Genomic DNA, 27,500 nt, shown 5'->3' on the forward strand with positions numbered 1-27,500 from the left:
CCAGTCCAGTCAACGCAGTTAAAAGAAGCAGCCATGCATGAATGCGGCACAAAAAAGAAAAGAAAAGAATATAAAAAAAGAGAAGAGAAGAGAAGAGAAGAGAAGATGCTGCTGTTGTCCGCGCGGATGCCGCTGCATTTTTGCCGGCGGTAATGGCCTTTTAATTGCAGCTGTTTTTCATGCAGGTCCGACAAGCGTCCCGCTCTCCCCAGCACTAAAGCAACTCCAGAGCAAACAGGGTGAGTAACTACCCCCCCCCCACCCTCTCACCCTCTCACCCCCCCAGCCCAAACGGACGGTGCGCCTCACAGGGGTGCGCCCCCTCTGCCCTGCTCCCCTGTGAACTGCACCGCCGTGGAGCGCGCCTCTTAATTAATTAGCCAAGAAGGAGCACCGTCTCTGGTTCTAGCGAGGTCCGGAAACCACCGCGCTTTTGAAGAAGGAGCGAGCCCCCACCCCCACCCCCACCCCAGAGAGAAGCCAAAAGCCGAACCTGCCGACTCCCTCCGGAATGAAAACGTTAATATTTCTGCCTCCCCCGGCCTTTTTCATTACGTGCTAATTGCTCCAGCATCTGTTCCAGAGCCCGCTCGATAACATTAATTAAATTTGCAAGCTAATCACGCGGTGCCCAGGCGCCAAAACCTGACGGACGGCCAGCCGGCCCGGTGTGGGGCAAAGATAGAGGGAAGAAAGTGAGCGGAAAAGAAAAAAGAGAGAGAGGCAGGGAGGGAGGGAGAGTGAGAGAGAGATAAACAGGAGATGGGACAGGAAGAAAGGAACGTGCAGGGGGGGTAAATGCTTCCCCAGCAGAGCGCACAGTGTCGTTAGAGCTCTCTGCGTGATCTGAAACTCCAGTAGCTCCGAGGAACACCGCGTACCCCGCTACCTGCTGACTCTGTTTGGGGGAGGGGCCACTTTGGATGGCAGGAGATGTATTAGTGCTATTTGTGCCTTCCGTTCCGACTCCACGTGATGAATAATCAGCAGGCTTGTGTGGCTCTGAGCACGCTGCGCGGAGTCCTCCTCGCCTGAAGGGGGCGCTGACACTTCCGGGATTCTGTTTGCTTGAGTGACATTGTCATCGCTAATGCCACTGTCCCTCTCACTATGCTCTCTAATGCTGTTAGGAATGGCTAAATTAATTTCATGTCATAATCTCGTACTTCTGTCCACGTGATCGGGGAATAGCCGTCAGGCTAATAAATGACAGAAACGGGCTGCCCTTGCTCCCTGAACGAATGTGAGCAAATAAAGGACTAAAACAGAACCGCTCCTGTTTTTTTGTCCTTGCGTTGGTCCCCGGGAGACGGAGGATAACATTGTAAATAATGGAGCGAACGGGAGGCGATTATAACCGCGATAAACACTGACCGTCTGTCCCCCCCCCCCCGACCAGCCCGCGGGACCCTGACTGCCTGTTTCAGGCTGTTGGCTGTGAGCTAGGCCGCACACCTGCCTGTCCTAATAACACAGGTCTGTTCACTCGGACACAATGACATCTGCGGAGCTGAGAAGGGATGCTTAAACCTCACTCGCTGCACTCTGCCTTCGCCAGGATCACGCGTAGTAAATATGGGAAATGTAGTCTTTAGGGTTTTCCTTCTTCATTCAGAAGAAAAAGAGACATCATAAGTACTGTATGCTTAAAAAAAGAAAATTTAAATGTTGGGGAAAATGTGGGAGAAGTTCTCCAGCAGTTTTTTTTTTTTTTGAGACATCTGCTGTTGTCAGCGCTCAAAGTCATTGTTGCCCGACTTTGTTTTATTGAATTATTAAAGACTTTGTGACAGGGTGTTTTAAATGTTGGATGATGTGCATCTGTCCCTGCTGCCGAAACAGATTGGGAGCTTAGAGCGTCTCAATAAAGGATGATGGTGGTGGTACAGGGAGGACCAAGGTGCCAGGAGTTCACATGCTGTCCATTTCTCCCTCTCTCCCTCTCTCTCTCTCTCACTCTTACTCCTACTTTGCATGGCTTCTCCTCTTTCTGCATTGCACTCTCCTATTCTGATTCTTTTTTTCACTCTATCTCCTACTCTTTACTTCCCTCTCACCTGTCTCCCCTCGCTCACTCTCTCTCCCTCTCTCCTGCCCCCCTCACTCTCTCACTCTCTCTCTCCCTGTCTTACTCTCTCCCCCCTCTCCTCTCTCTCTGTGTCCTGCCTTGCATGGCTTTCTCCTCTCTCTTACTCTCTTTCTTTCGCTCTGTACTTCCCTCTCTCCTGTCGCCCTTGCTCTCTCACTCTCTCTCTTCCTCCCTCTCTCACTCTCTCTCCCCACCCTCCTCCCTCTCTTTCTGTCTCCTGTCTTGCATGGCTTTCTCCTCTCTCCCTCTCTCTCGCTCCATACCCTCCCTCTCTGTCTCCCTCTCTGTCTCTCTCTCTCCCTTTCCCTCTCTCTCTGTCTCCTGCCTTGCATGGCTTTCTCCTCTCTCCCTCCCTCCTTCTCTCCCTCCCTCCCTCCCTCGCTCCCTCTCTGCAGAGGAGGCGGTGAACGAGGTGAAGAGGCAGGCCCTGTCGGAGCTGCAGAAGGCCGTGTCCGACGCCGAGCGCAAGGCCCACGAGATGATCTCCGCCGAGCGGTCCAAGATGGAGCGGGCGCTGGCCGAGGCCAAGAGGCAGGCCTCGGAGGACGCGCTGACCGTCATCAACCAGCAGGAGGACTCCAGTGAGGTGAGCAGGTGCCCCTATGGGGCGACATAGCTCAGGAGGCAAGAGAGGTTGTCTGGCAGTCGGAGGGTTGTCGGTTCGATCCCCCGCCCTGCGCGTGTCGAAGTGTCCCTGAGCAAGACACCTAACCCCAAACTGCTCTGGTGAATGAGAGGCATCAACTGTAAAGTGCTCTGGATAAAAGCGCTATATAAATGCAGTCCATTTACCATTTACCCCTCACCTCCAGTCCAGGAGGAGAAAGTGGGGAATTGTTTTTGAAAAGATTTCTGTAATTTCATTACCATATACACTAAAAACACTATGTACATATTTCTAGGTCCCCTTCCTACTCCCTTCCTCCCACCACCGTACACTCTTCACACGCAGCTCCCATTCTCATGCACCGCCCTGCCCACACCACTGTCCCCCCCACCCAAAAAATACCCCCCAAAAAGCCCAAACCTCCCCCGCCCCCCCGGCACAGTTCCTCCTCCTCCTCCTCCTCCTCCTCCGCGTTGCGCTGTGTTTGGGTGTGAGACCGCCGCAGCTGTGCCGGGGCCTGGGAGCACACAGCCGAGGCATTGTTTTATTATTAAAGGCCCGAACGGAGCGCCGCCTTCCTCTGCTCAATTACCATGGCGATGTTGTTTACGCACCGACCGCGGCTAGGGAAACGGGAGCGGAAACGGCGCGGAGAGGAGCAGGGCAGCAGACGTTTTATCTGTTACGCGGCGGCCGCTGACTCCCGGCTGCCAATAAATGAATACCTTTGAGGATACAAAAGCGACGGTCATGTTTTCGGTAATTTTTATATTTTACTAATATTGGGGCGACATAGCTCAGGAGGTAAGACCGATTGTCTGGCAGTCGGAGGGTTGCCGGTTCAAACCCCGCCCTGGGCGTGTCGAAGTGTCCTTGAGCAAGACACCTAACCCCTAACCCCTAACTGCTCTGGCGAATGAGAGGCATCAATTGTAAAGCACTTTGGATAAAAGCGCTATATAAATGCAGTCCATTTACTATGTACTGCAGGTTCCCGGTGTACAGTATTCTCAATATCAGGGCTATGCCTCCACCACCGACACAGGGGGCGCTGCAGCTAAAGTGCGTGCACTTCTTTGACACTCTTAATCGGTATCAGCCTCCTAACCGCTGTATCTTCAAAATATGTACGGTCTACCAAACACACCGCCTGCTGTTCGGTGCATATTTTTGTACACGATGGGAAGCATGTGAAAATTATCCTCCACGCTGTTTTCCAACGGTGCTGCGAAACAGCCTCTTCCTCTCTGATTTATGGGCACCTCCCCACTGAACACTCTATGGACCTCCCACGCAGTACTGTGGGACCTCCTAAAAAGCATGGTTTACTTCCTGAAGTACACACACTCAGCAAAACAAGGGGAAATAAGCACATCATCCAGGAATTTTAAACACATTACAGTTGGAGAAAGTTTCGCACACTTAACAACTTTCTCATCCAGCGTACTCAACTTCCATAGTAGGCGAGTAAGCTGTTTTTTTCGGACACGGCCCCTGACCGATGAACTCCTGTCTCTCGCTGTGGAGATCGGAGAGAGAACTCGCGGTGGCTGGCAGCCAGCGAGGTAAAACCAGAGTACAGGGATACTCAAATCTGGCCCTCAAATCCAAATCCGGCCCTAGTTTTCTTTAATCCCAGGTATTTAACTGAACAGTTAATGCCACCGATTGGCCAGACTGTCTTCACACCTGACTCCCAGGTAAAGGGCGGGTGGTAAACGCAGCAGCTCTCGGCCCTCGAGGACCGTGATTTTCGTGACCGGGCCCCCTAGTGTTTCGCATCGTGCGCGACAAGGCTAACGGCGAGCCCCTCTCTCTCTCTCTCTCTCTCTCTCTCTCTCTCTCCCCAGAGCTGCTGGAACTGCGGGCGCAAGGCCAGCGAGACGTGCAGCGGGTGCAACGCGGCGCGCTACTGCGGCTCCTTCTGCCAGCACAAGGACTGGGAGAAGCACCACCACGCGTGCGGCCAGGGCCTGCAGGGGAGGCCGGGGGGCTCCGGGGTCCCCCAGGGAATGCCCTCCTCCTCCGCCTCCTCCTCCTCCATCTCCGCGGCGGCGCCCCCCACGCATTCGGGGGGAGCCCCCCCGGCCTCGCTGTCCCTGTCCCTGTCCCTGCCGGGCCAGGCCGGCGGGGGCTCGGCGGGGGCCAGCGTTTCGGGCAGCCCCAAGGAAGCTGGTTCTAGCAGTGCCTCCAGATCCACGACCCCGGCCACGCCCGCCCTGCTGGACAGCGCCTCCCGCTGACATCACACCCCCCCCCACCCCCCCCCCACAGGCCTGCCGCCCCCACCAGACGCCCCCGCCCCCCCCCCGCCCACAAACCTCCCTGACTGCTGCTACAGCACCCTCTTTTCTGGAGAGACTGAGGAACCTCTGCCATGTCCCTTTTCCTCTTCAAAGTCGCGAAAAAAACCCCGCGTCCCCCTGCTGTCTCGACCACCTGAAGATCTGTCTCCTTTTCTCAACTCCCCAAAAGTCCTGTGTGTGTGGTTGTCTGCTTTACTGTATAGCATGAGCCAAGGGGCTTATTTTACCAGCAGCCAAAAGTAATGTACTTTTATGGACTGGCCCTTTTGGCACATAACCTTGAAATCTAAGAGGTTTTTTTAATTTTTTTTCTTTCTATTAAAAGCAAGAAACAACAGCATCCTCCACACATAGCTGGCCCTTGATAGCTTTGAATGAATAACTGCTTGGTCATATAACAGGCATGGCCAACATCTGGCTCTCGCAAAATAAGCCCTGTGTAAACTGTGTATGGTACATACGTGGGGGCCTGTGCATGATACTGATCCCTCGACCTTCAATAACAGCGATGGCTCCAGCTCCTGAAACTCAGCTACGTATGGGAGAGACCGGGATAATTTGTGGGACCCCATCATACACACATACGGTAATGGACCATGTGGAGATCGCTCAGTGCACAAGTTCTCACAGCAGCTGGTCTGAGTGTGGTCTTCTGGCCTGAAAAAAAAAGAAAAGATGCACTTCAGGGCATCCCGTTCCCCGCGACCAGGGGGTTCAAAGGTCATACAAATTGTCCACATCGTTTCCCTGGGAACTGTTCCGTTTGAAAAATAACTGTTTGCTTTGTCAAAGGATTACTTTTTACTGTTTCATTTTTTGGCTTTAAATACAATAATAAATAAAGAGTAGCCCAAAAATTCTAGAGAAATAAGAAAGAAAGAAAGAAAAAGTGAAAACCCATTAACTACCTTGCTAGCAAGCCAAGAAAATCTACACCGGACTCACCTCTCTGTACCGATGTGAATCCAAATGAATTATTAAAAAAAAAAAGAAAAAAAAAAACACAATCCAAACCTTCTATTTTTATTACACTGCCAAAGTTATGAAGTGACAGACGGAGAAGCACTCATCTTGTAACCAAACGCAAGCTACTTCAACTTGTCAGCGGCATGTCCGTGCTGATTGACAGGCAGACTGCAGTACAGCTGTGAGCTACAGGAAGGAAAGCTACAAAAAAAAAACGTCGGCGAACGTGTCGTGTCATGGCCGCGTGGCTTCTGAAGTAACGACAAAGGAGAGACTTTCTGTGCTGAGTTTTTTTTTAAGTGCACCAACAACAAATAAAAGAAAATACCGAGAAGCTGAATAAGACAGTGGTTTTTTTTTATTTTTTATGGAAGGCAACGATATGGATAGAAAGAAAAAGATGTCTGGCACTACCCCGAGAAGACAAACTGCCAAAACCTCAAAGAAAGAAAAGAAACATCCAAGCAAGCATTGTACAATAGGATAGCTGTTCTGATCTTATACTTTTAACGGTTTTCTTTTTCTGAGGAGATGTTTCAGTGGGTCTCCTCTTCTTGTGTTTCCTGTTTCTTTTATTTTCCAAAGCATGACAGAGTGTAGCGACTTGTATGCGGTGTCCACCTGGTTCTCTTCTTCTCTCACTTCCTGTCACTCTCGCTCTCTTTCTCTCTCTCTCTCTCTCTCTTTCTCCTACCCTCCATCCATACTGCCACCCCATGTGTGCCATCCCTCCCTTCCTTGATAGGACCACCAATCGGACATCTGAGAAGGGATCAAACTCATTTGTGGTTTTTTATTTTAATATTTTTTTTTTTGTTATTTCAACAATATGTCTATGTCCACATTAACCTTTGGCTGCCAGAGTATCCAGAACACACGTTTCCAGGCAAGGAGACAGAGGTTTGTGCTTAACTTTGGAGCAGAAGTAAAGAGCTTTTGTGGAGACAGTCCATGTTGTTTTTTGTGGTAGGAGATGGGAAGTAACTCCTCATGTAAAATATTTTGTATTGCTCGCATTGTGAGACAGCGAGAGGACAGAGGTGCAATATGAAAAGAGAATTCAGCTACTGAATAAAACCTCAACTCCTGCCCATAGGGTGGTATATATAAATATATATAATATAAATATACATATAAATATATTTAAAGTCACAGCAGTTCAATGTGAATGTATATAGTATCTGAAGAGGTCCAAAAAATGTGTTTGCCAAATAAGAGAAACCTTTAATGTGTAAAGTCTACAATATGATGTTTTTTCCTTTGTCCATTTCATTTTTTTTTTAAGTGAAGGCATTACGGATACTAGTTCAGAGGCTTAATATTTCCATATTTGCTCAGTCTTGTTTATGTGGGCAATCTACATAATACAGGACAATCAAGCGATTTGATCGCAGAATCACTGGTCACCGTTGGCATACTTCACACACTCTGTCAGTGGAGAAGAACCAACTGAAAACGTTTAACCGACGTGTGCATCATTGAGCAATGCAAGTTGATTTTCCAAATCTGCTGCCCCATTATTTTTATGGCTAAACATGCTAGCGGTGGCTAGGCTTTCCCACACTGACCCACTGTCAAAACATAATCGGCATAAGGCTAACTGGCTCTGCTTTATCTTGTCCAGGCAGTCGGGGTTTGGAGATCCAGTTATCTGAATTCATGTGAAACATTGCCATCCTTTGGGCAAAAGTGCCACTGCAGTAGTTTCACCCCTACGACAGTGCAGCCGTCTTCAGATGAAATGAAACTTTAGACATGTTTACTGGTCAACGATGGGAAACCCACATCCACAATGAAAATCTCATTTCTACACCGAATTAAATATCAGTTATTTTCTGGCCTTTGATCTGCTTAATTTTTAGAATATGATCAAAGATTAAGTTTACGAATTGGTAATGGAAGAATAGTGGGCCTTTGCTGTGTAAGAGAGTCAGATTTCAGCAAAAAATGTATACAGTACCTACAAAAGGTTCCTGAACAATATGAGCCTTTGACTGTGGCTAATTTGACGTGAAATCCCTGTTTAAACCATTTAATTTAGATCCACAAATATCTACAGTTTGCAGAACTCAATGTGATGTCTCATGTTTTGACAATTTGTCCTTTTTAAGTGAAAATATAATGGAACATTATGGATGTCCAAACCATATGACACAAACCCTATCTGATCTGGCCACATATTACCTGTACCTCTGAAATGGACCAAACTTGAATGTGATTTTTTTTAAATGTCTGTTTCTCTGTTTGTTTCAGTTATTAACAGTAGGATCTGTCTATCTGTTCAGATTTAAATAAAGTGCATAATCGGGATAGGTACAAAAAAGGCTTCTGTTAGCATCAACAGCCTTTATTTTTTGTCAGTTGTACATTGTCTATTTTCATATTTTTCATAATCAAAAGTAATATATAGAGTATTGCAAGTGTGATGATTAACTCCAAGGTACCCTGCATCTGTTCATGTGTTTTGTATAGTAAACATATATATGTATTATATATGTTACCCAAATATTGCAATTAGATCTTGTTCTCTCCTGTCTCTCTGTCTGAACCTTCACAGCATTCTGCTATCCCACGATCCCTCAGTCCGGCTCTCACTAGAGCCCGCCCATTCCACTCCTCGCCAACAAGCCGGCATTGATCACTCTACCTCTGACTACCCACTGAACCCTGTGGATATCCTGTGTGTGGGGCCGCGGGGTGGGGCAGGGGACTGTGAATTCAAAATAAGAGCGCACAACGCTGCTCTGAGAGAAGTGTTGTTGCTGGCTGGCAGACACACAAAGCCACTGAAAGATTCCCAGGCAAGGGAGAGTTTTGTTGTTCTGTCCGTGTCAGAGCACAGAGATATCTAAGGTTAAGGAAACAAGGGGAACTTTAAGCACGCAAATGGAAAAGGAAAACATTTTTACGTAAATATGAATAACTGTCTTGCTGTGTTGCCTCAGCTCGGCCACAATTTTGATAAAAAAACTTCAATTTTTCTCTTTTAAGTAATTTTTTAAATTTTAAGTAATGTTCAGATGTTTCAAATCCAGTAATATAATTTAAGACTGTTTTTGTTCCACGCAGTGCTGACTCAAACCATCTGTACAATATGCAAGCACTTATGGAACTGAGCTTAATTCTTTCTTTCAAGTTTAAATATCTGTGGGATGAATGTTTGTTTAAGAGTCCGAACGTAACTTTTAATACCACAGCGGTGCTTTTTAATGATCTGAGGTCTTAGTGTAGTGGTGCTCTTGAAAGAATTGGAAAAACCCCTCATTCCATTAATTTTTTTATTTTTTTGGCTCCCTGACTCAGATGGAGGCCACGCCCCTGAGTGTGAGGAGGCGGGGTTTCAAGGCAAATCATCCTCTCATGTCCTGTTTCCATTTTAATTCATTTCCACATCGATTACCACCCAAATAAACGACCGAAAGCACAGACCAAAGCATTTCTGCACGGCCGTAGACCTGAGCAGTAAGCAGCCATGCCACGGACACGGCAGAGACAGCTGGGCTTTTTTTAAATGAACCAAAGTATCTTCAAATAGACACTTGCTTAAAGCACAACATAATGTCCGGGTCGACGCCGCAGAGTGGATGGAGACGTACATGGTTTGGCATTCTTCATTTAAGCGATCAAAGCACATGATTGTTTGCTTCTTCGAAGTCAAAGGCCTTGGCTGCGCATATCGTGGTGTCTCCCCCTGGTGTTTTTGAGTGATGCCTGTTTACACACAGTTCTATGAAGCTTCGTACTGGGAACTCTTCAGTCGCACTGGTGCTCCTGCCTGTGCCCTTTGCCAGACTGAAAGTGTCACAGCCCAGACCTCTTCATCACAGCCCCGTCCTCTTCATCCCAGCCCAGGCCTCTTCATCACAGCCCAGGCCTTCTTCATCACAGCCCCGTCCTCTTCATCACAGCCTTGTCCTCTTCATCACAGCCCAGGCCTCTTCATCACAGCCAGGTCTCTTCATCACAGCCAGACCTCTTCATCACAGCCAGACCTCTTCCTCACAGCCCAGGCCTTCTTCATCACAGCCCCGTCCTCTTCATCACAGCCAGGCCTTCTTCATCACAGCCTCGTCCTCTTCATCACAGCCCAGGCCTCTTCATCACAGCCAGGCCTCTTCCTCACAGCCCAGGCCTCTTCATCACAGCCCCGTCCTCTTCATCACAGCCAGGCCTTCTTCATCACAGCCTCGTCCTCTTCATCCCAGCCCAGGCCTCTTCATCACAGCCCCGTCCTCTTCATCACAGCCAGACCTTCTTCATCACAGCCCTGTCCTCTTCATCCCAGCCCAGGCCTCTTCATCACAGCCCCGTCCTCTTCATCACAGCCCAGACCTCTTCATCACAGCCAGGTCTCTTCATCACAGCCCAGACCCCTCCATCACAGCCCCATCCTCTTCATCACAGCCCCATCCTCTTCTCCACAGCCCAGGCAACTTGAACCTCCTGAGGAACATCAATGGCACCACATATAAAATGGAGAGAAGGGATCAAATCAACAACAAATAGTTTAACCTCTTATAATTAGGCAAAAAAAAATGGGCAGAATACCTTCAGGTGTGCTTTGTGTGTCTGCTGGCCTTTTAAGACCCAAACTCACGGTACGATTATCTTTTTGCCACCGCCCTCCATCTTGCCTCATAATCTAACTGAAACCTAATCAAAGAAAAGCACGCGCCACCTCAGGGCATGTGTGATCTTTATGCTGTGTTCCTGGCTTTAAAAGGGGTGTTTGGGAGGAGGGGGGTGATGGGGGGGGGGGGTGGCTCATAATAAAAGTGGTCTGCGGTTCAACATTAACCCACGTAGAACAAAACAATCCAAAACGCTCCTTTGCGTCCTAAACACACGCAGTGTCCGTGCGGACACACACATGGGAAGTCCCGGGTTCGTGTGGTGGTTCCCGGTTTGGGGGCTGAGGAATTCTATCTTTGATGACAGAGATCTCCACATTTTTTTCTTAATAATATAACAAGGGGCTCTGTACACACACCCACCCACACACACACACAAACATTTGTTCGGTATCACCGTTTAACGAGGGGGTAGCAAGCAGAGGATCGCTCCCAATTCATCAGAGACCAGAAACTGGGAAGGCCTGGTTGGAGCCCAGCCTTCCTCGGGGGCTATAAATAAATAAACGGGCTTCTTTCTCGTGCAGTTAGCAGGTGCAGGAGGAGGTCTGACTCATTCGTTTTGGCATGGAATGACGCTGTTTTGAGGAAAGAAGCATTCTTTTCTTTTTTTTCCCCTTCTGTTTTGGGAATGGTGCACGAGGGATCCATCCGTGCTTCACGTTTTCACCAGGGAAGAATAGAGGTGTCAGCTTCAATGATGTACAATGGTTTTTTTTTTTTTTTTTTTTGCTTTCGTATGTTTTTTTTTTTGTTTGTTTTTTTGCCAATGTATCACTACCAACGGCTCTATGTTACCTGTCGTGTTACTTTATTTCCACAGGTTTGGTAAAACAACAGTCTGCAATGTAAACTTGACCCTGATACAATGCTGAAAAAAGTTGCTGGGTGCAGCACTTGGTTGCTCAAAAGCCATTATAGTGACTTTTTAAAAAAATTAAATAATAATAATACTTTAGATAAATGAAAGTTTGATTTGATATGTGTAGGGAAGCATTATATACTGTATTGTGCAATACATAATTACAGAAAAATATACATTTCTGTACGAAGGTTGGTGTGTTAAAGAAAATATTTTCTGTTCCATTTCAAAGGTCCTGTGAACTTTCTCTAGAAAAAAAGTCAACTGTGCCAGGAGAATTGAGCTCTGAGTTTTAATTTATTTCTTGCATGCTTTAGCTTTTTTGCTATTTCTCTTTCTAATTGTGCGCTATGTTGGATATGTGACGCTATAAACATTCTAATTCAGGTTATTGTCTGTGTTGAGCTACGTATCTGTGTAATTAAAAAAAAATGAATATGAACCATTTTATGTCTCTGGGTGATTTTTAAAAATTAACAAAAATCGCTATCTGGTTTTACAAAAATAAATCCATACATTATATGCTATTATAGAAGCAAGCCATGCAATCAAAGGTAAATTTGCAATTATATTCAAATCTGGCTTTTGGAGTAGCTGACCAGATATTGCAGATATTTCCACAGAACGGTTAAATTCATCCAAGAAAATTAACTGACTTGAAAATCAGAAGTTACAAAGCATCTAATGCTTGGTTTGTAACCATTTACTTACAGTGCGTTTTACTGTCCAGCAAAGTCGTCTTCGTGTAGGCCTATCAAGTGCTTGACCGGAACACAGCGTGACACTGGAAGCTGGAGGTTAAAAAAAATGCAATAGCATTTGATTCAGGGCGACCTTTAAAAATGAATGTATTTATTTATTTGGTTGAATAAAGGCGATATATGAAGATGCATAAAACGCGTCTTTAAAATTGATAATATATTTAAGGAAACCAGTGTTAGCCTTGTAGGCGTAGGATACTATGTTCCCAGTGGAAATCTGTGCTTTCGTCCTCGAATTTATTTTATTAGTGACCATTTCCGATCTACCTGTGCTGTGTCACATCTTAATTATAAACAGTGCGGTGGAAAGCTTCGTGAATGATATTTACTGTGTGCAACAGTAGGCATTCAAAAATGTCCCCTCCCCCCAAAATTAACTACATTTTCTAAAGCATTTTAACGAATCGTAAGGACGACGCACCTGCTACACCACGTGACCTACAGGTGACCACTGATTACGAACAGTGAGTCCGTCATTAGCTTGACTGGCAGGTCTCTTCCCTACCCCGCCCTCATTGGAAGTAAATTTGATTCCAGCGGGCAGATAAAAAAAAAATTTCCCCAAATACAAATCCTGTGTTTACTGGTAGATATAGACTGGCACATTGCTGCGTATATTCGCACAGGAGAGGCGTATTCGTTTCGGAATACCCCCATTGCATTGGCGCATCTTGCGGTGTAACGCGCTGTATCGAGGATCGATTAGTGAAAGGGGTACGGGTGAAAGCGGGGGCTGTAGCAGGCATGGTTTTGGAGCCTGCTGAGTTCTGACATGGCGGAACAGAGACACGATACACTGGGGCTTCTAGACGGGGAGTACGCGAGAGATCATAGCATTGAGGACCGTGTAAGTGTGAGACGCGCCTGTAATGAGAACGGCTGCAATCGATTTACATCAGAGGGTTTTTGCTTACCGTGGTACGTGCCTCTACGTTTGATTTAAAAAATAAAACCCGTCGTTGTTCGCCGCGTATGAGAAAATGACAGATACTCGAAATAAATCGTTTGGCGACGACAGTTTCTTCTTTCGCGGTAGATTTGGGTACATTTAGTCCGCGGTAGGTCGTCGTATATTAAATGGAATGCAGTGATGTATCCCCAGTGCTTAGAACACACCGCAGCCTGAACGTTCGGTATTTCATCTGTGCACTCACGTTTCATGGAATATTTCGGATGCCTAAAAGCATTCGGTCTTTGCCTTCACCCGCAGGCATTCGCTCGCGCCGTGTACATCTGCGAAAAATGTGTCTCTCTAGCTTGAGGGCGGGAGCTGCCTTAGCATCTGGACAGGCCGAATGCAGCTGCGTGTTTGCTTTATACATGTAAACAATAGCCTACAAAAATAGGAGACTCAAATATCGTTGAAGTGAATCTCTCAGTGTAAGTACCGTATTCTTGAAAGCTAATGAGTATGGCGAAGCATACTGCATGCATAATCCGTTAGTGATTGTGTTTTTCTCTTTTCTTTTTTGGACGGGGAATCAGTTGCTTGTATGAAAATGTGTATGTTGGATACATTGTGCATCTTTCTAGAGACGTGCTTTGTAAACCATAGGGTCTTTTTTAAAGGATGCATTTGTTTTTGTTTTTTAAAAAAGAAAGATAAACAGACTTTATCCACAACAGGCAACCTCTGTTTGCCCATAAATCTGCAAACGCTTCTCTTTGCACAGAGGTCTTGTGCATCTGTTACCCCCTTGCTGACGCTGTTTCCCAGGAGCTAGAGGCCATCAAAGCCCGGGTGCTGGAGATGGAAGAGGAGGCCGAGAAACTGAGGGAGGTGCAGTACGACTCGGAGCAGCAGCTCATCTGTAGCCCCCAGGCGGGTGAGTCGTGGTGCAGCCGACCCCCACCCCCCACCCCCATCCCTGTGGGGGCACGGTGTGGAGAGCACCGCAGATCACACCGTCATCATCACCCACGGATATTTTGAACGAGCAGCTGTGTGGAAGCCGATGGTTGTTGGCACTGGTCGTCAGTACCAGATGCTCATGAGTTTGAGGCCCTGGGTGGGCATTAGCTATACTGCAGAGTAAGACCGTTTTCAACCTTTTAAGGGTGTGAGGTCACAAGTATGTGATTAGAATGTTCTTGACGGAACAATCTAATGCTGGTGTAAAAATCACTACTGGTAACGGAATGCAATGGAGTTCTAGAACACTGACATCATTTTGAAAAAACTTTCCAAAAAACCTACCCTTCAAGGAGTTAAACATTGACTGCTAATGTACAAGTTATGTATATGACAGCAAACATAAATTGTACATATAACCACTAAAACTATGCTTTTGGTGACATTGCTAGCGTTCAATAATGCTTTAATTACAATTTGTCACAGCAAGTAGGGTGAATATCACCCCCAAATTATTGTAGATCTTGCAAGACGGGATTGTACAGTGTGTAGCCTGTGTACGAATTCTCTACTAGTGTGGGGGTGTAGGATGCTATGCTAAAAGGAAATGTACTGGAGTCAAAAAAAGATTACCAATGCGACTGAATTTTTGAAGTTATAAATGAGACTGAAGTATTTGACTACTTCAACACACTGTCTTCAGTTAACAGTGTATTCTCTGTGCTCCTCGCTCTAATATGTAAGTGCATGTGTGCGTGGTAATTACAGTTACAGAGGACGTTCCCGACAGCGCTTCTATTTATAATACTGCCATTGTGCCAGAAGTGGCAGCAAATTTTAAAACGAACTACAGCTTTTTAAATAGAAGTGAAGACGGTTTAATATTTAGGCGTACAGATTGCCATTTTTATGATCTTATCTAAGGAGTATTCTGACGTTTGTCTCACTTTTTATTCCTAGGGCTGTTCTACACAATGACACATGAGGAGAGAATAGATGCTGACAACAGATCCGTCTATGTGGGCAATGTAAGTTCACTCCTCCTTCAGAACGCTTGCTATATTTCGCATGAAAAACTTCTTTTAATATTGTACATCTACTGCAAAATATTACTGTTTTTAATTTCTTTTAATGGATCCCCACCACTTACCTTTTCTGCTGTTGGTGGGTTGTCTTTAAAAAAAATAAAAATTAAAAAACAGGTGGACTACGGAGCGACTGCTGACGAGCTAGAAATCCACTTCAATGGCTGCGGCCCTGTGAACCGCGTGACGATCCTGTGTGACAAGTTCACTGGCCATCCGAAAGGGTGAGTTCTGTGAGCCCGTGGGCTTGCACGCTTACCGTTTGTCTTTTATCAAGAGGCGAACGGTGTGCATTTGGGCTGGCTGAAGATTCGTGATTTGAAGGCGAACGGAATTGACGTGCATGACAACATTTCTACAATGCATAAAAACGTATTGAATGTGTTCTGTACTAGCGTTTGGGATAAGTACGCTCTGCTATGTTGTATGCTAGTGTTGGAGATGAGTAGCCTCTGTTATGTTGTATATTTGTGTTTAGGTTGAGTACCATTTGTTATGTTGTATACTAGTGTTTGAGATGAGTATCTTATGTTTACTAGTGTTTGAGAGGAGTACGCTCTGTATGTTGTATACTAGTGTTTGATATGAGTGCCATCTGTTATGTTGTATACTAGTGTTTGAGATGAGTACTCTCCGTTATGTTGTATACCAGAGTTTGAAATGAGTGCTCTCTGTCTTCAGTTTTGCATATATTGAGTTTTCGGACAGAGACTCTGTGAGGACAGCAATGACACTTGACGAGACACTCTTCAGGGGCAGAGTCATTAAGGTGAGCTCCAGGGTCTTGGGAAGGAGACGCATCAAAAACCTGCATTTTGAATGCAAGCGAATTGGTTGAAGAACAAGTTGTGGTAACCAGTAGTAGTGTATGCTGTCTGGTTTCCAAGGAGAAAACTATTTTTAGACAGTTGTGCAATTTGAGCACTGGGAGAAAATACTGTTGGGCGCAAAAATGTAGTACATTTTTAAAAATAACATTTCAATGCAACATTTATTAAAGCTTCATAGGGCTGAAACATTGTATCCCACAATGCACCATCCGCACCAAACACAGCATTGCGAAACCTGTGGGTTTTAATCTTGCTTGTGTGAAAGTGGGAGTAGGTAAATCACTGTCCCTGTTCTGATTGGTTAAAATGCAGACAGCTCCCTGTAGCGCCACACATTACTAATTTAAAGTGCTGCTAATGTGTATTTTATGATCTCATTACAAGCTGCCTCTTGACCATGTAGCTCAGCAGTTCTTAACCCTGATCCCGGAGAACCACTATGCTGTTGGTTTAATCTTAAAAATCTGAGTTAACTGTAATCAGCCGCTTTAATTGAACAGTTAAGTGCTGAGTAATGAAAACCAGTGGACATTGTAGGCCACCAGGATCAGGGTTAAGAAGCGCTGTACATTATTTGTGCTCTGTAATCTGCACTGTTGTTATTAGTAAGGAGCATAACATTGTCTACATGGGCTTTGCACAGGTGCTGCCCAAGAGGACGAACATGCCAGGCATCAGCACCACCGATAGGGGGAGCCACCGAGGGGGTCGATCCCGGGGGCGGGGTTTCCGCGCGTCCAGGTTCAACGGCTTCCGGGGCAGGTACCGCTGCCGATCGACCAGGTCGGCCCTTCCGCGCCCCTACGCCCCCCTGCCGGGAAAGAGACCCTGGGGGGCCACAGAGCACCGAGACCAGGGCGCCAAAAGGCACTCCTGCCTCCTGCTCATAACCCCGCCCACTGACGACTCCGGGCCCGGTCCCAGCCGAAATCAGCACCCGTAGCACCGTCTGACCGCCACCCCCCTCTCCCCAACCTCAGAGATGAGGAGTTTTGGATGTGTAAGTGTTTTATTTGTACGTTGAAAATAAAGGTGTGAGCTCGACAACAGCCAACTGCTTTTGTAACACATCGTCCGTTCAGTCAGAGACTTTGTAGACCACGGCTTGAAAGCAATGTCTGGATTTGAGGAGCTGAAGATTGTTTACTGTATATTGTTCATGGAGACATTGCTCAAATGTAAACAAGGGGCCAGTAAGCATGCAGGTGTGGTGGTTACAGTTTAAACTACATCTCCTGCATCACAGATTAAAAATGTATCTTGGACTTCTTGAAGCCTTGTGCCTATCTGTATAACATGACTTGTCAAATTTACCCGCACTGACTACGAAGATGTCTGCTTTTGATAAGTGATAACGAATCAGGCAATTTCCTTGTGACATTATTGCAACATTCTTTTTGTTTTTTGTTTTTTTTTTGTGGGAAACTAAAATCCATCCTCCCGAAATGTAATTTTTCAACCCCTTATTTTTAGGGAGGGTGGAAGTGTTCAATATTTGTTCTGCCATAACTAAAACTTAATAAATTGTGGGTGTGAAAGTAACATAACTAAGATGTTTTTAATGTGTGCCACAATCTCCCAAGTCCTTGTGCGTATCTGTACACACAGCGTTGCACTATTGAGGGGGAAAAAAGAAGCAAGTTTAGTAAAAATGTATTTCTCAATGGACTTTGTGTTCAAGTTTCACATATATTAGGAAAATTGGTGTGTACACTGTAGTCCTATAATGGAGATTAACCAAGAAGTCACGAATGCAGGAAGGCCATTTACACTGAAGGCCTGTTTTATGTTTAGTCTGCCCATTTCTTTTCAGAGACCTCTGCATCTGGAGGCAGCAAGGATAATGGTACCTTGCTGTTCAAGTGATCAGTATTTCAGTTGTTTTGTAATTTGGCAACTTTGTGGAAAGTGATGTGTTCTGTGTTCATATCACTGTACATATTTCATACAAACTTTCTTTACTGGAAGACAAATAAAAAAATGTAAAAGAAATGGCCAACAGGAATTATTCTTTTTTTTTTTTTTACATGCAGCAGGTTCAATGGGGCAATGATTTGACAGCACAGGCTTCCATACACAGTATTTTTATGCGAGAAAACAACTGCAGATACAGGAAGAATGAATGCTTTATTTTATGAAGAAGCAGGCAAATGTCATAAATACAAAATAAAGAATTATGGGGAGGGGTTATGTACAAAGCACAAGATCTGACAGCAGAGTTATCAGCAAGCTTGCACCATCATCGCAGACACCATGCTGTCAAAGGCCCTGTAAAAGAGCACACACAAATCAATACCAGGATGATTACACACAAGATTATGCAAATTATTATTAATGATCGCAAATGTCCCTTACTTTGATTGGATGGGGTCACCAGGGTTGTAGAAAGGGTTGCACATCACGTCAGTGAAGGAGTTATGCAGCTTTCGGAACATCTGTGGGACAGTAGAGTGCCATTGATCATAATGCAAAAGGACACCGTTACGCTACACTGCTGTCACTAAGCCACGACTGCATTGAAAAGCCTCTTCAGACGCGGGTCTCGACGTCAACTGGAAAGAAACAAAGAGGAATTTGTACGGAAAACTTACGCTGCGGATTTCATTGTCTCTTAGAGATGTGTTCGAAGAATCGACGACGATGACGAATTTCACCTTGGAGTTTGTGACATAGCCGTATCTGGCCACAGGGTAAAGGAGATAGGCAATGAAATGCGGAAAATAAGATTTATAAAAACAGGCTGTAGACTTTTTAAACTCTGTATTATCACGAATACTTGAAACAAAAAAATGTTCTGTAGTTTATCCCATGGCCTATTCAATTAGCCTAGTGAATACAGGACCATCTAACATAATACTATGACGATATTTCCAAATAAACCAGGGCTGTTTTAGAAAACGCTATATACGCTAAGTGATCAACACAACGATCAGCAACTTTACTCTAAGAAACACTGTTAGAAGACAGTCCATCACGGTACACAGGCGTACGGCTATACGGTGAATGAAGTATGTCCCTTGTTATATGCGTATGACCAAGTGCAAGCTAGCTAATGTGCGTTACATCAGACATACTGTGTTAAAAGGATACACTTTGTAATCTTCTGTTGGGTACAGCAGACCAAGATACAATTCTCTTTGATCAACCAGGGCTTTTCCCACCGCAGATATCTTCTCCTCCACCACATCCAGCGAGGTATGGACCGTGTAATGAAACTTCAACTCATTCTCCGTAGGTACACTCCGGATGTACAGAGGATAGTTCTAGAGCAAAAATAAATTCCAAAAATGTTCACCAATAATTGCTAGACTAGCCAACAAGCACCCATTTAGCTAAAGTAATTAAGATAGCCCAATACTTTTAGTAACATGCTAGTCCTGCAGCAATAACTGTTACTCGAGAAATGTCAAGATCCTTCTATCTATTTAAAATACAAAATATTAGCTATGTAGCTAGCAACAGTTTTGCGAAACAAGCTAACACTACTCGTTAGCCAGAAAATGCTAATAACGCTAGGCTAATAATAATAGCGTTTAGCTGAGGCACGAAAGTGAACTGTCGCGCACCTTTTGTCTATCGTAGCCAGTCAGCTAGCTGCGTTAGATCGCCAACCTTTTCCGTTCGTTTGTGAAATTAACTACATAGGCATAAACATAATCTCCAGTCGTGACAAAAACATTTATGACATAATGGCAGAAAAAGACATTTAATCGTACCTCTTTTGCAATGACAGCAATACAGACCGCCATGTTGGAACTATGAAAAAACAGTCGTCACGTGACCTTGATCTCTCTTCCTCTTTAGCAGCTGGATATCCACCGTTTTACTCTGTTTTCACAAAATCAGTGTTTCTTGCTCCACTATTAATCGCTTCGTTTGCACAGTCTATTGAGGTGTTCGTCTTTTGGCTGAAATATCTTTTCTGTCTGCTGTATGTGTATTTTAAAATCCACATCCGCAGATCGTGATCAGAAAGCTCGCGTGATCATAAATAAAGATGGTGTAGGAAACTACTAAAGACACACATGTTACTATGCAACCGTCGTTGCTACTTCCTCTGCATAACGTAGAAGTTCGTGGGGACAGAAAATCAAGAAAGTTGTTCATCTCGAAGCTCCGTGCTTCGGAACTTCCTGAATGTATTTGTCACCTGACTGCTTTCTTTGCGCTTTCGGAGCTGCAATGGGTCTTCATTTAATTCACAGTGTATCACTTCTGCTCCTGAGTTTTTTATGTTGTTGCTGGTCAGAGGCGCCCAGAAATGGGTCAACTCCAAATATTATCATTATGCTTATGGATGACGTGAGTGATTTGGACTTATTCTTTTGAAACGGAAAACTGTAATGGATTGAGTTGTCAAAGTGTATATCAGTCTCTCAAATACGGAAATTCACTGTGGTAATGTAGTACAGCTCTGTTTGACCGTTAAAAAATGTGATAACTTTGTTTTATATCCTTTTTGCACGTGTGCCTCTTTAATCGACTTGTTGTTTTGAAGGTTTTAGTGGCTGTACCACTGTGATCACTTATAACATGACCTGTTTTGTCATTTTTAAAGAAGTGAGCACTGAGGGTTTTTCTCAGATGAGCTCTAGACACAACTTACTCACCTGTTTTTTATCACATGACGTTTTAAAAAATCACAAATTACATGAGCCTTCAGTAAGTAACTAAGTAACATGCGTAGGCTGACACAACGATGATGTTTTCATCTGGTGAATCCTTCTGAAACACAGATGGGATGGGGCGATTTGGGGGTATTTGGCCAGCCCTCGAAGGAGACCCCAAACCTGGACCGCATGGCCGCCGAGGGTATGGTGTTCCCCAACTTCTACTCTGCGAACCCCCTCTGCTCTCCATGTGAGTGTGACAATGTCTGTAGTGTGAGAAAAATGACACAAAAATACCTCTCTCACTCTACAGGTAGTATTACATTACGCTTTTTTTCCTGAGCCAAGAAAACAGAAGTTATGGGGAATTAATTCAGTCAGCAGAATGGGTATTATGGGATGTTTAGACAGAGACAGTCAAATGTAGTTTGTCCAATCACTGTACCTCAAGTGGTAGAAGTCACATGACAGATGTGGCTAGCCTTTTGGCAGTATGTGGGAAATGTATTCATCCATCACAACACAAGCAATATGGGAGAGAAAACCACAGAAAGTCCAGTAAAATAATTTGTTATGGCTGCTAGCTGTGATTAAGAGGTAAAATGCAGAAGTACTCTGCATGGGGGATGGGTTAGTCAAACTGAAGGTGCAGGGGTCCTTTAAAAGCGCATTCTCTCCCAACTTAATGAATAATTCAAAATATTAAACCAGATGCCCTTGGATGACAGAGGAGAGAAGACTCATTATGCAAATAAGGATAATACACCGTTGAAATATGCTAATAGGACCTCATTTGAGAACTTGAATAAACTTGTTATGCAAATGAGGTCTGCCATTAGGCCTTTTCTTTCCTAATTAATATTTAAGCAAATAAGATGGCATCAGTTATTCATCTTCTGTGTGTGATTTGTTGGCTTTGATGAACCTTTCTGCATGGTACCTGAAACACCATTTTACCACAATAAAGAGGGCGTTTATCTCCACAGTACCTTTAATCAGTTGCATTGCGTATTGTACATTGTACATTTTTGGAGATATTAGAGAATGCACTTATCAGATTATTTGGGGCAAGAAATATTTGTCTTTAGCAAAGTCTTTTTGTGTTCTACAGTTCATATTTGTTTCTGTTGTTAATTGGGAAGTGTTAATTAAATATCATGTGTTTATTGAGCACTCTCTGATGAATAAGTTGATAGGTTGATCTCATGTAGCATTTTTACAAAATAGCATGAAATCCCATATAATGCATGTGAAACAATGTACTGAAGTTACACATTGGCAGTTGCGCTTCGAAGAGGCATAGCCGCAGCTGAAAGTGGTTTTTGCACTTCTGAATTAAGGGCAGGAAAGACATCTGCGCCTTGTATTTGCCAACAGGAAAAATAGTGTATCGAAAACATATTTGAAGTTTTTGAAAAAAAAAAAAAAAAAAGTGTGAATTGTTTGTTACTGTGTTTTCACAGCACGAGCCTCCCTGTTGACTGGGAGGTTACCTGTGAGGAACGGATTCTACACCACCAACGCCCACGCCCGGAACGGTGAGCGATCGATTCGGCCTGCTGCTGCTGGGCCACCTGTCCACGTTCTGCTTGTGTGTTCCTGGGAAAAGAGGCAGTCTGTGCTGACCGAGGAAGACCAGCGGAGACGTAACGGCAGCAGCGTAGCATAGCGGTTAGGGCACAGAGGTTGCAGGTTTGATTCCCTGGTTGGGCACTGATGTTGTAGCCTTTGTTCAAGGTACTTAACTCCAATTTTCTTCATAGCAGTCTTTATAATTAAATTGTATATAAGCTGTGCGGGTCACTGGGTGTATCTGCTAAATATCTAAAATGTGAGTAGAACTGCTTTATGCCAGCTGGCTGCGTTGTAAAGAAAAGCCATTCACTGTTGCCGTCCTGTCTAATACCTATTTGAGAGCTTTTGGACAGAGATGTACTCTTCTCAAGACTGCATTTAAGTTCAGATGATAATTTTTCTACTTTTTGTGTTGCCATATCCTACATTTTTAACAGCCAGATCCCATTTTGTGCATCCTTTTGTTTTTACCGTTGGCCTTAACTTCTGAAAGTTAAGTGCTGCACCCAGTCTATGAAAACTGTACTGTCTATGGAACTGGCTTTAATAATTACAGTTCATTAAAGTCAGTTGCAATAGAAATGTACTGCTTTGAGGCACGGCATGTAAAAGAAGTACTCTTGAGTTATACTGTGATATCCATGGCTGTGTGAGCCCTGGGGTCCCTGGTTGCATTGTGTCATTTTTGGTTTTGCATGGAGGAGGAAGTCGTTTGCATGTGATCTCAGTCCTACCGCTTTTAACCCCTTGTGAACCCGTGTGTCACAGCGTACACTCCCCAGGAGATCGTGGGAGGAATCTCTGATGAGGAGATCCTACTCCCACAGATGCTGAAGAAGATGGGCTATGTGAACAAGATTGTTGGAAAATGGTGGGTGGCTTATTGTTTAAGAATAAACACACAAACGCGCTCTATTAGAATAAGCTCCGCGCATCTAAAGCTTTGCATGCTACTTCATTATGAAAAATAAAACAAATATAAACCCCCCCTTCCCCCCAAAGAATCCTGCTTCTAACAAAGGACCCTTAACTCTAAGCTTTTGCTCCTTGTCTTTGTACTTGATGATGATGATGACAACTGTGATGGTGGTGTTTGTGATGGTGATGACTGTGGTGGTGGTGTTTGTGTTAGTGTTGACTGTGGTAGTGGTGTTGATGATGATGGCTGTGATGAAATTGATGCTGATGACGATGACTGTGACTGTGGGGATGATGATATGATGGTTATGACTGAGATTATTAAAAGCGTTCTCATGCATTGTGGGCTCTTCCCAGGCATCTTGGCCACAGGCCCCATCACCTCCCCCTGGAGCATGGCTTTGACCAGTGGTTCGGGGCTCCAAACTGCCACTTTGGCCCCTACAACAGCAGCGTGAGACCCAACATTCCCGTCTACAACAACTCTCAGATGGTGGGAAGGTACGCATCATGAATACACTATCACACACACACACACACACACACACACACAGGTGCACACGGAGCTGGCGGAGCAGTAACAAATGGCCTTGGACCGGACAGGCAACTCCTACGGGCTGAGCTGGGTGTGTGGGGGGGGGGCTGTGTGTTTGCGCACGCATCTGTACCAGCTGCTCCGGTGTGTTTCACTTTTCACCCGTTTATTTCCCTCCGGAGTGACCTCACTATCATTTGAGGGGGGCGGGTTTGGGGATGGGGCGGGGGGCGTGCTGGTTTTGCGCTTAGCCGGGAGTTTAATTGCCATACCTGGTCCAGGGGAAGACGCGCACCCCCGGAGACAGTAGGCCGTGTCCCACCTGAGGGAAGGGAAGCACTAGAGGCTCCTAATGAGCACGTAGCACAAACTCCAGACTCCATACAGAGTCGCTGATTCCGCTCTTGGGAGCGCGTTTCTGTATTTGGAAACATCTCTGACAGAGCAAGATGTTGTATTGGTGTTCAGATCAAAGTGATGCCACACATTTATACCTGTGCTCTTTTTTTTCTTCTTTTTTTAGATGCTTCTAAAAATTGCTGTGTACAAAAATCTAAATGTTTAACACAAATGCAACATTATATAAAATGTAAATGCAAATTGCATATGCAATAATTAACTTGTAAGGAAATATTGATTCAATAAATCTGAACTCCCTATTTCCATTTATTGGAAGTGGAAACATTTGAGAATAAATTATGTAACTGTTGAGACTCCACTTTTCCAGTGTGCTGGTGCAAATTTTGTTGTGCAATGAAGTATGAAATAGTGCATCAGAATTGTATTTTGTTGTGTTGCAGGTACTACGAAGAGTTTGGGATCAACAAAAAAAGCGGGCAGTCTAACCTCACACAGATCTACCTGCAGGTGAGTGAGCAGCCACACAAAGGAGGAACTGAAAATTTGATGGCTGTTTTTTATTCAGCAGTCATCTTAGATTAAGCTCCTAAAAAAAACGGTTAGGTTTCCATGGTGACTCTGCCGGTGGTGGATGTTAACGCCCGTCACGCCCCCTTCTCTTCCAGGAGGGCCTGGAGTTCCTCCGCGCCCAGGCCTCGGCCCAGCGCCCTTTCTTCCTGTACTGGGCTGCGGACGCCACGCACGCGCCCGTCTACGCCTCGAAGCGCTTCCTGGGGAAGAGTCAGAGAGGCCGGTGAGTCTGAGTCTGAGTCTGAGTCTGGGGTGGGGTGGGGGATGTGCACGCTCTTCTGCAGCAATCGGGATTGGCTGGTGATTCTGCAGCGATGGAACAGGATTAGAAGTGCGATTCCATCTGCGTTAGAGAAATAACATGAGAAAAAAGCATGAAAAGACACAGAAAAGGCTTCGGAGATGTGCCCCTTCTATGCAGTGACAGTCACGGAAACCAGAAGCAGCAACCGAGTGCTGCGACGTGATTGGTTGATGCACAATCGTGAAAAGATTTTTGAATAAAGTGGAGGAGAATTTCTCCTAATGGGATATGGACGTTTGTCTCCATGTGTGGACCATACTAGCTGCGTTAGTCGATCAATCCATAGCGCCAATTGGTATTCCTGACAGAAGACAGGAAAGTGTAATTATGCAGCACATGGCAGCAACACAAGCACATTACAAACGTGTTGTTCTCTTGAGCAGTTACCTTTTACATTTATGTTCATTCATTCGGGGGGGGGCAAGACCTTGGCTTCTGCCTGATTGGTTCTAAGACACTGTTACTATAATATTTCTCCAGATTCCAGACGTGTGTGTGATCAATGCAGTCTCCGATGCACAAGCGCACGCACACAACATCCTCTGTGTGTTCTCAGACCATGGTCCATGTTTCCTATACACACAAAAAAGAATTACATTCAGGCCAGGTATACCTCATGACTCATGGCTTGGTGTGGGCGGAGTCTAATGCTTCTCCGAGGAGCCCGTGATGCCACACACTGCTATGGGAGACCCATGCATCTGCATGCAGTCGGTGCACCGAATCCATTGTCCAGGCTTTCCACCAACCAAAGACGTGAGGCGAATACAACACTTGGCTTTCTCTAAAACAGCGACCCGGATCGCATGTTAAAAGTGCAAATAAAATACACGGGACCGGACGTACTCGTGCAATATTTACGCGTAGCCATTTTCAGCATTGGGAATGTGGGTCCACCACATTGTTGAATTTCACCTGAGGGAAGGAGGGAGGGGGAGGGGGGGGTGAATTTGCCGGCCTCCACTCGGAATGCTTAGTATTCCTCTAGCTTACTCTCTCCCTGCTCCGGTCTCACAAGCCAGACGGCTTTCGGAATGCCAAATGAGGCCTGTGTTGACAGAGGACTGGATCGCGGTGGGAAGGCCCTTTACATGGGGGGTTGGGAACAGAAGGCCACGCAGAGCGGGGAAGGGTCGTTATGGCATGTCAGGCGTTTCAGTGTTCGACCAGTAATTGGTGTTCTGTTGCTTCGGAGTCATTTAAAAAAAAAAAAACTGGGTGTCTGTACACCTGTTAGCATTTTCAGCTCGTAACCACGGTGAAATTGGGTGGTTATGTGTTTACACAGTGGACAGCGCAGGTGAGCTGGGTTTGAGTAGCCGAGGGAAGGGGTTCGCATTGTAATTGGCTGCTGCTGCTGCTGCACCGGTAGCTATGGCGATGCGGTGATGGAGCTGGACGACAGCGTGGGGGTGATCCTGGAGGAGCTGAAGAGGCTCGGCATCGCCAAGGAGACCTTTGTGTTCTTCACCTCGGACAACGGGGCGGCGGTGATGTCGGGGCCAAACCAGAGTGAGTGAGCTTCCAGTGGGCCAAACTCACGCTTGAGTGGCATGCGACTTATAATACATTACACTGGATTCATTTTTATTTCAAAATCTGCTTAGCCGAAGTGCTAACTAGGGCACCTTACATAATTAAAATTCAAACTGCATTTGCATTTTAATTTTTAATTACCTGATGAAATATAATTGTGCAGATGTACAGATATTTACTGAACTAATCCAGGTTAAATATTTTTGCTCAAGATTACAACAGCGGGAGTTCCACCAGGATTTGAACCTTTTCGTTACAAAGGCTGCCTCCCTGTCCCACACTGCACGCTGACCTCAGTATTCCTGTTTAATTACGTGAGAGTTTGTACTGCTTCCTGTTACCCAGGTTACACAGGTCTTTCACAGACGTGCGGTACTACTGGAAGTCTTCTGGCCTCTGGCTGGGTGGAGGTCTCTGTCTGGGCTACTGAGTGCTGCTCTGTGTTGTGCTCCCAGGTGGGAGTAATGGGCCCTTTGTGATGAGCTCACAGGTGGGAGTAATGGGCCCTTTGTGATGTGCTCACAGGTGGGAGTAATGGGCCCTTTGTGATGTGCTCACAGGTGGCTGTAATGGGTCCTTTGTGATGAGCTCACAGGTGGGAGTAATGGACCCTTTGTGATGTGCTCACAGGTGGAGTAATGGGCCCTTTGTGATGTGCTCACAGGTGGAGTAATGGGCCCTTTGTGATGTGCTCACAGGTGGGAGTAATGGGCCCTTTGTGATGTGCTCACAGGTGGCAGTAATGGGCCCTTTGTGATGTGCTCACAGGTGGAAGTAATGGGCCCTTTGTGATGTGCTCACAGGTGGCAGTAATGGGCCCTTTGTGATGTGCTCACAGGTGGAAGTAATGGGCCCTTTGTGATGTGCTCACAGGTGGAAGTAATGGACCCTTTGTGATGTGCTCACTGGTCGGAGTAATGGGCCCTTTGTGATGTGCTCACAGGTGGCAGTAATGGGCCCTTCCTGTGTGGAAAGGAAACCACCTTTGAGGGAGGGATGAGGGAGCCTGCCATCGCCTGGTGGCCCGGGCACATCCCAGCAGGAAAGGTGAGGACCCCAAACACACACACACACACACACACACACACACACACACACACACG

At 45.5% G+C, this 27,500-nt stretch overlaps 4 protein-coding genes and 1 long non-coding RNA gene across 21 annotated transcripts in view; 3 read left to right on the forward strand and 2 right to left on the reverse strand.

Annotated features, from left to right (window-relative positions):
- cbfa2t3 (CBFA2/RUNX1 partner transcriptional co-repressor 3) overlaps nucleotides 1–5,170 on the forward strand; it is a 55,700-nt gene extending 50,530 nt beyond the window's left edge. For 4 of the 6 annotated variants that reach the window (XM_064337258.1, XM_064337260.1, XM_064337263.1 and 1 more), the window contains exons 10-12: nucleotides 186–239; nucleotides 2,485–2,675; nucleotides 4,547–5,170. In XM_064337258.1, coding sequence (XP_064193328.1) covers nucleotides 186–239; nucleotides 2,485–2,675; nucleotides 4,547–4,939 — 638 coding nt within the window. In that variant the 3' untranslated portion in view covers nucleotides 4,940–5,170. The remainder of the gene's footprint in view (nucleotides 1–185; nucleotides 240–2,484; nucleotides 2,676–4,546) is intronic. The other 2 variants (XM_064337259.1, XM_064337261.1) reach the window with 1 other exon arrangement.
- Nucleotides 5,171–9,232: 4,062 nt separating this feature from the next.
- LOC135255732 (uncharacterized) lies at nucleotides 9,233–13,513 on the reverse strand. Of its 7 annotated transcripts, XR_010330257.1 has the most exons (4): nucleotides 13,137–13,450; nucleotides 12,173–12,252; nucleotides 10,340–10,411; nucleotides 9,233–10,300 (listed from the first exon to the last, which is right to left on the reverse strand). It is a non-coding gene; the product is annotated as an uncharacterized LOC135255732 (long non-coding RNA). The 7 variants fall into 7 exon arrangements; XR_010330253.1 differs by having other exon boundaries at nucleotides 9,233–10,411; nucleotides 13,377–13,513; XR_010330251.1 differs by having other exon boundaries at nucleotides 9,233–10,411; nucleotides 13,137–13,451.
- On the forward strand, nucleotides 12,740–17,536 carry pabpn1l (PABPN1 like, cytoplasmic). 6 transcript variants are annotated; one of them, XM_064337270.1, is made up of 6 exons: nucleotides 12,740–13,069; nucleotides 13,896–14,048; nucleotides 15,035–15,102; nucleotides 15,277–15,383; nucleotides 15,841–15,928; nucleotides 16,633–17,536. In XM_064337270.1, the coding sequence occupies exons 2-6, from the start codon at nucleotides 13,973–13,975 to the stop codon at nucleotides 16,930–16,932; spliced, it is 639 nt and encodes a 212-aa protein (XP_064193340.1). In that variant the 5' UTR covers nucleotides 12,740–13,069; nucleotides 13,896–13,972; the 3' UTR covers nucleotides 16,933–17,536. The 6 variants fall into 6 exon arrangements, with proteins under 6 accessions (XP_064193340.1, XP_064193339.1, XP_064193343.1 ...); XM_064337269.1 differs by having other exon boundaries at nucleotides 12,742–13,069; nucleotides 13,940–14,048; XM_064337273.1 differs by having other exon boundaries at nucleotides 13,028–13,140; nucleotides 13,940–14,048.
- A 561-nt stretch (nucleotides 17,537–18,097) lies between these two features.
- On the reverse strand, nucleotides 18,098–19,903 carry trappc2l (trafficking protein particle complex subunit 2L). The gene is made up of 5 exons (XM_064337275.1): nucleotides 19,706–19,903; nucleotides 19,080–19,252; nucleotides 18,581–18,668; nucleotides 18,345–18,424; nucleotides 18,098–18,257 (listed from the first exon to the last, which is right to left on the reverse strand). Exons 1-5 carry the CDS (start codon nucleotides 19,736–19,738, stop codon nucleotides 18,212–18,214), a joined length of 420 nt encoding a protein of 139 aa, XP_064193345.1. The 5' UTR covers nucleotides 19,739–19,903; the 3' UTR covers nucleotides 18,098–18,211.
- Nucleotides 19,904–19,976: 73 nt separating this feature from the next.
- galns (galactosamine (N-acetyl)-6-sulfatase) overlaps nucleotides 19,977–27,500 on the forward strand; it is a 22,697-nt gene continuing 15,173 nt past the window's right edge. Inside the window, exons 1-9 of the mRNA XM_064337266.1 lie at nucleotides 19,977–20,291; nucleotides 20,726–20,849; nucleotides 22,063–22,137; nucleotides 22,943–23,045; nucleotides 23,450–23,593; nucleotides 24,428–24,494; nucleotides 24,653–24,780; nucleotides 26,234–26,373; nucleotides 27,341–27,444. Of these exons, the coding sequence (XP_064193336.1) occupies nucleotides 20,127–20,291; nucleotides 20,726–20,849; nucleotides 22,063–22,137; nucleotides 22,943–23,045; nucleotides 23,450–23,593; nucleotides 24,428–24,494; nucleotides 24,653–24,780; nucleotides 26,234–26,373; nucleotides 27,341–27,444 (1,050 nt within the window). The 5' untranslated portion in view covers nucleotides 19,977–20,126. The remainder of the gene's footprint in view (nucleotides 20,292–20,725; nucleotides 20,850–22,062; nucleotides 22,138–22,942; nucleotides 23,046–23,449; nucleotides 23,594–24,427; nucleotides 24,495–24,652; nucleotides 24,781–26,233; nucleotides 26,374–27,340; nucleotides 27,445–27,500) is intronic.

Source organism: Anguilla rostrata, chromosome 5, assembly GCF_018555375.3.
Source record: "Anguilla rostrata isolate EN2019 chromosome 5, ASM1855537v3, whole genome shotgun sequence".
Taxonomy (NCBI): Eukaryota; Metazoa; Chordata; class Actinopteri; order Anguilliformes; family Anguillidae; genus Anguilla; species Anguilla rostrata.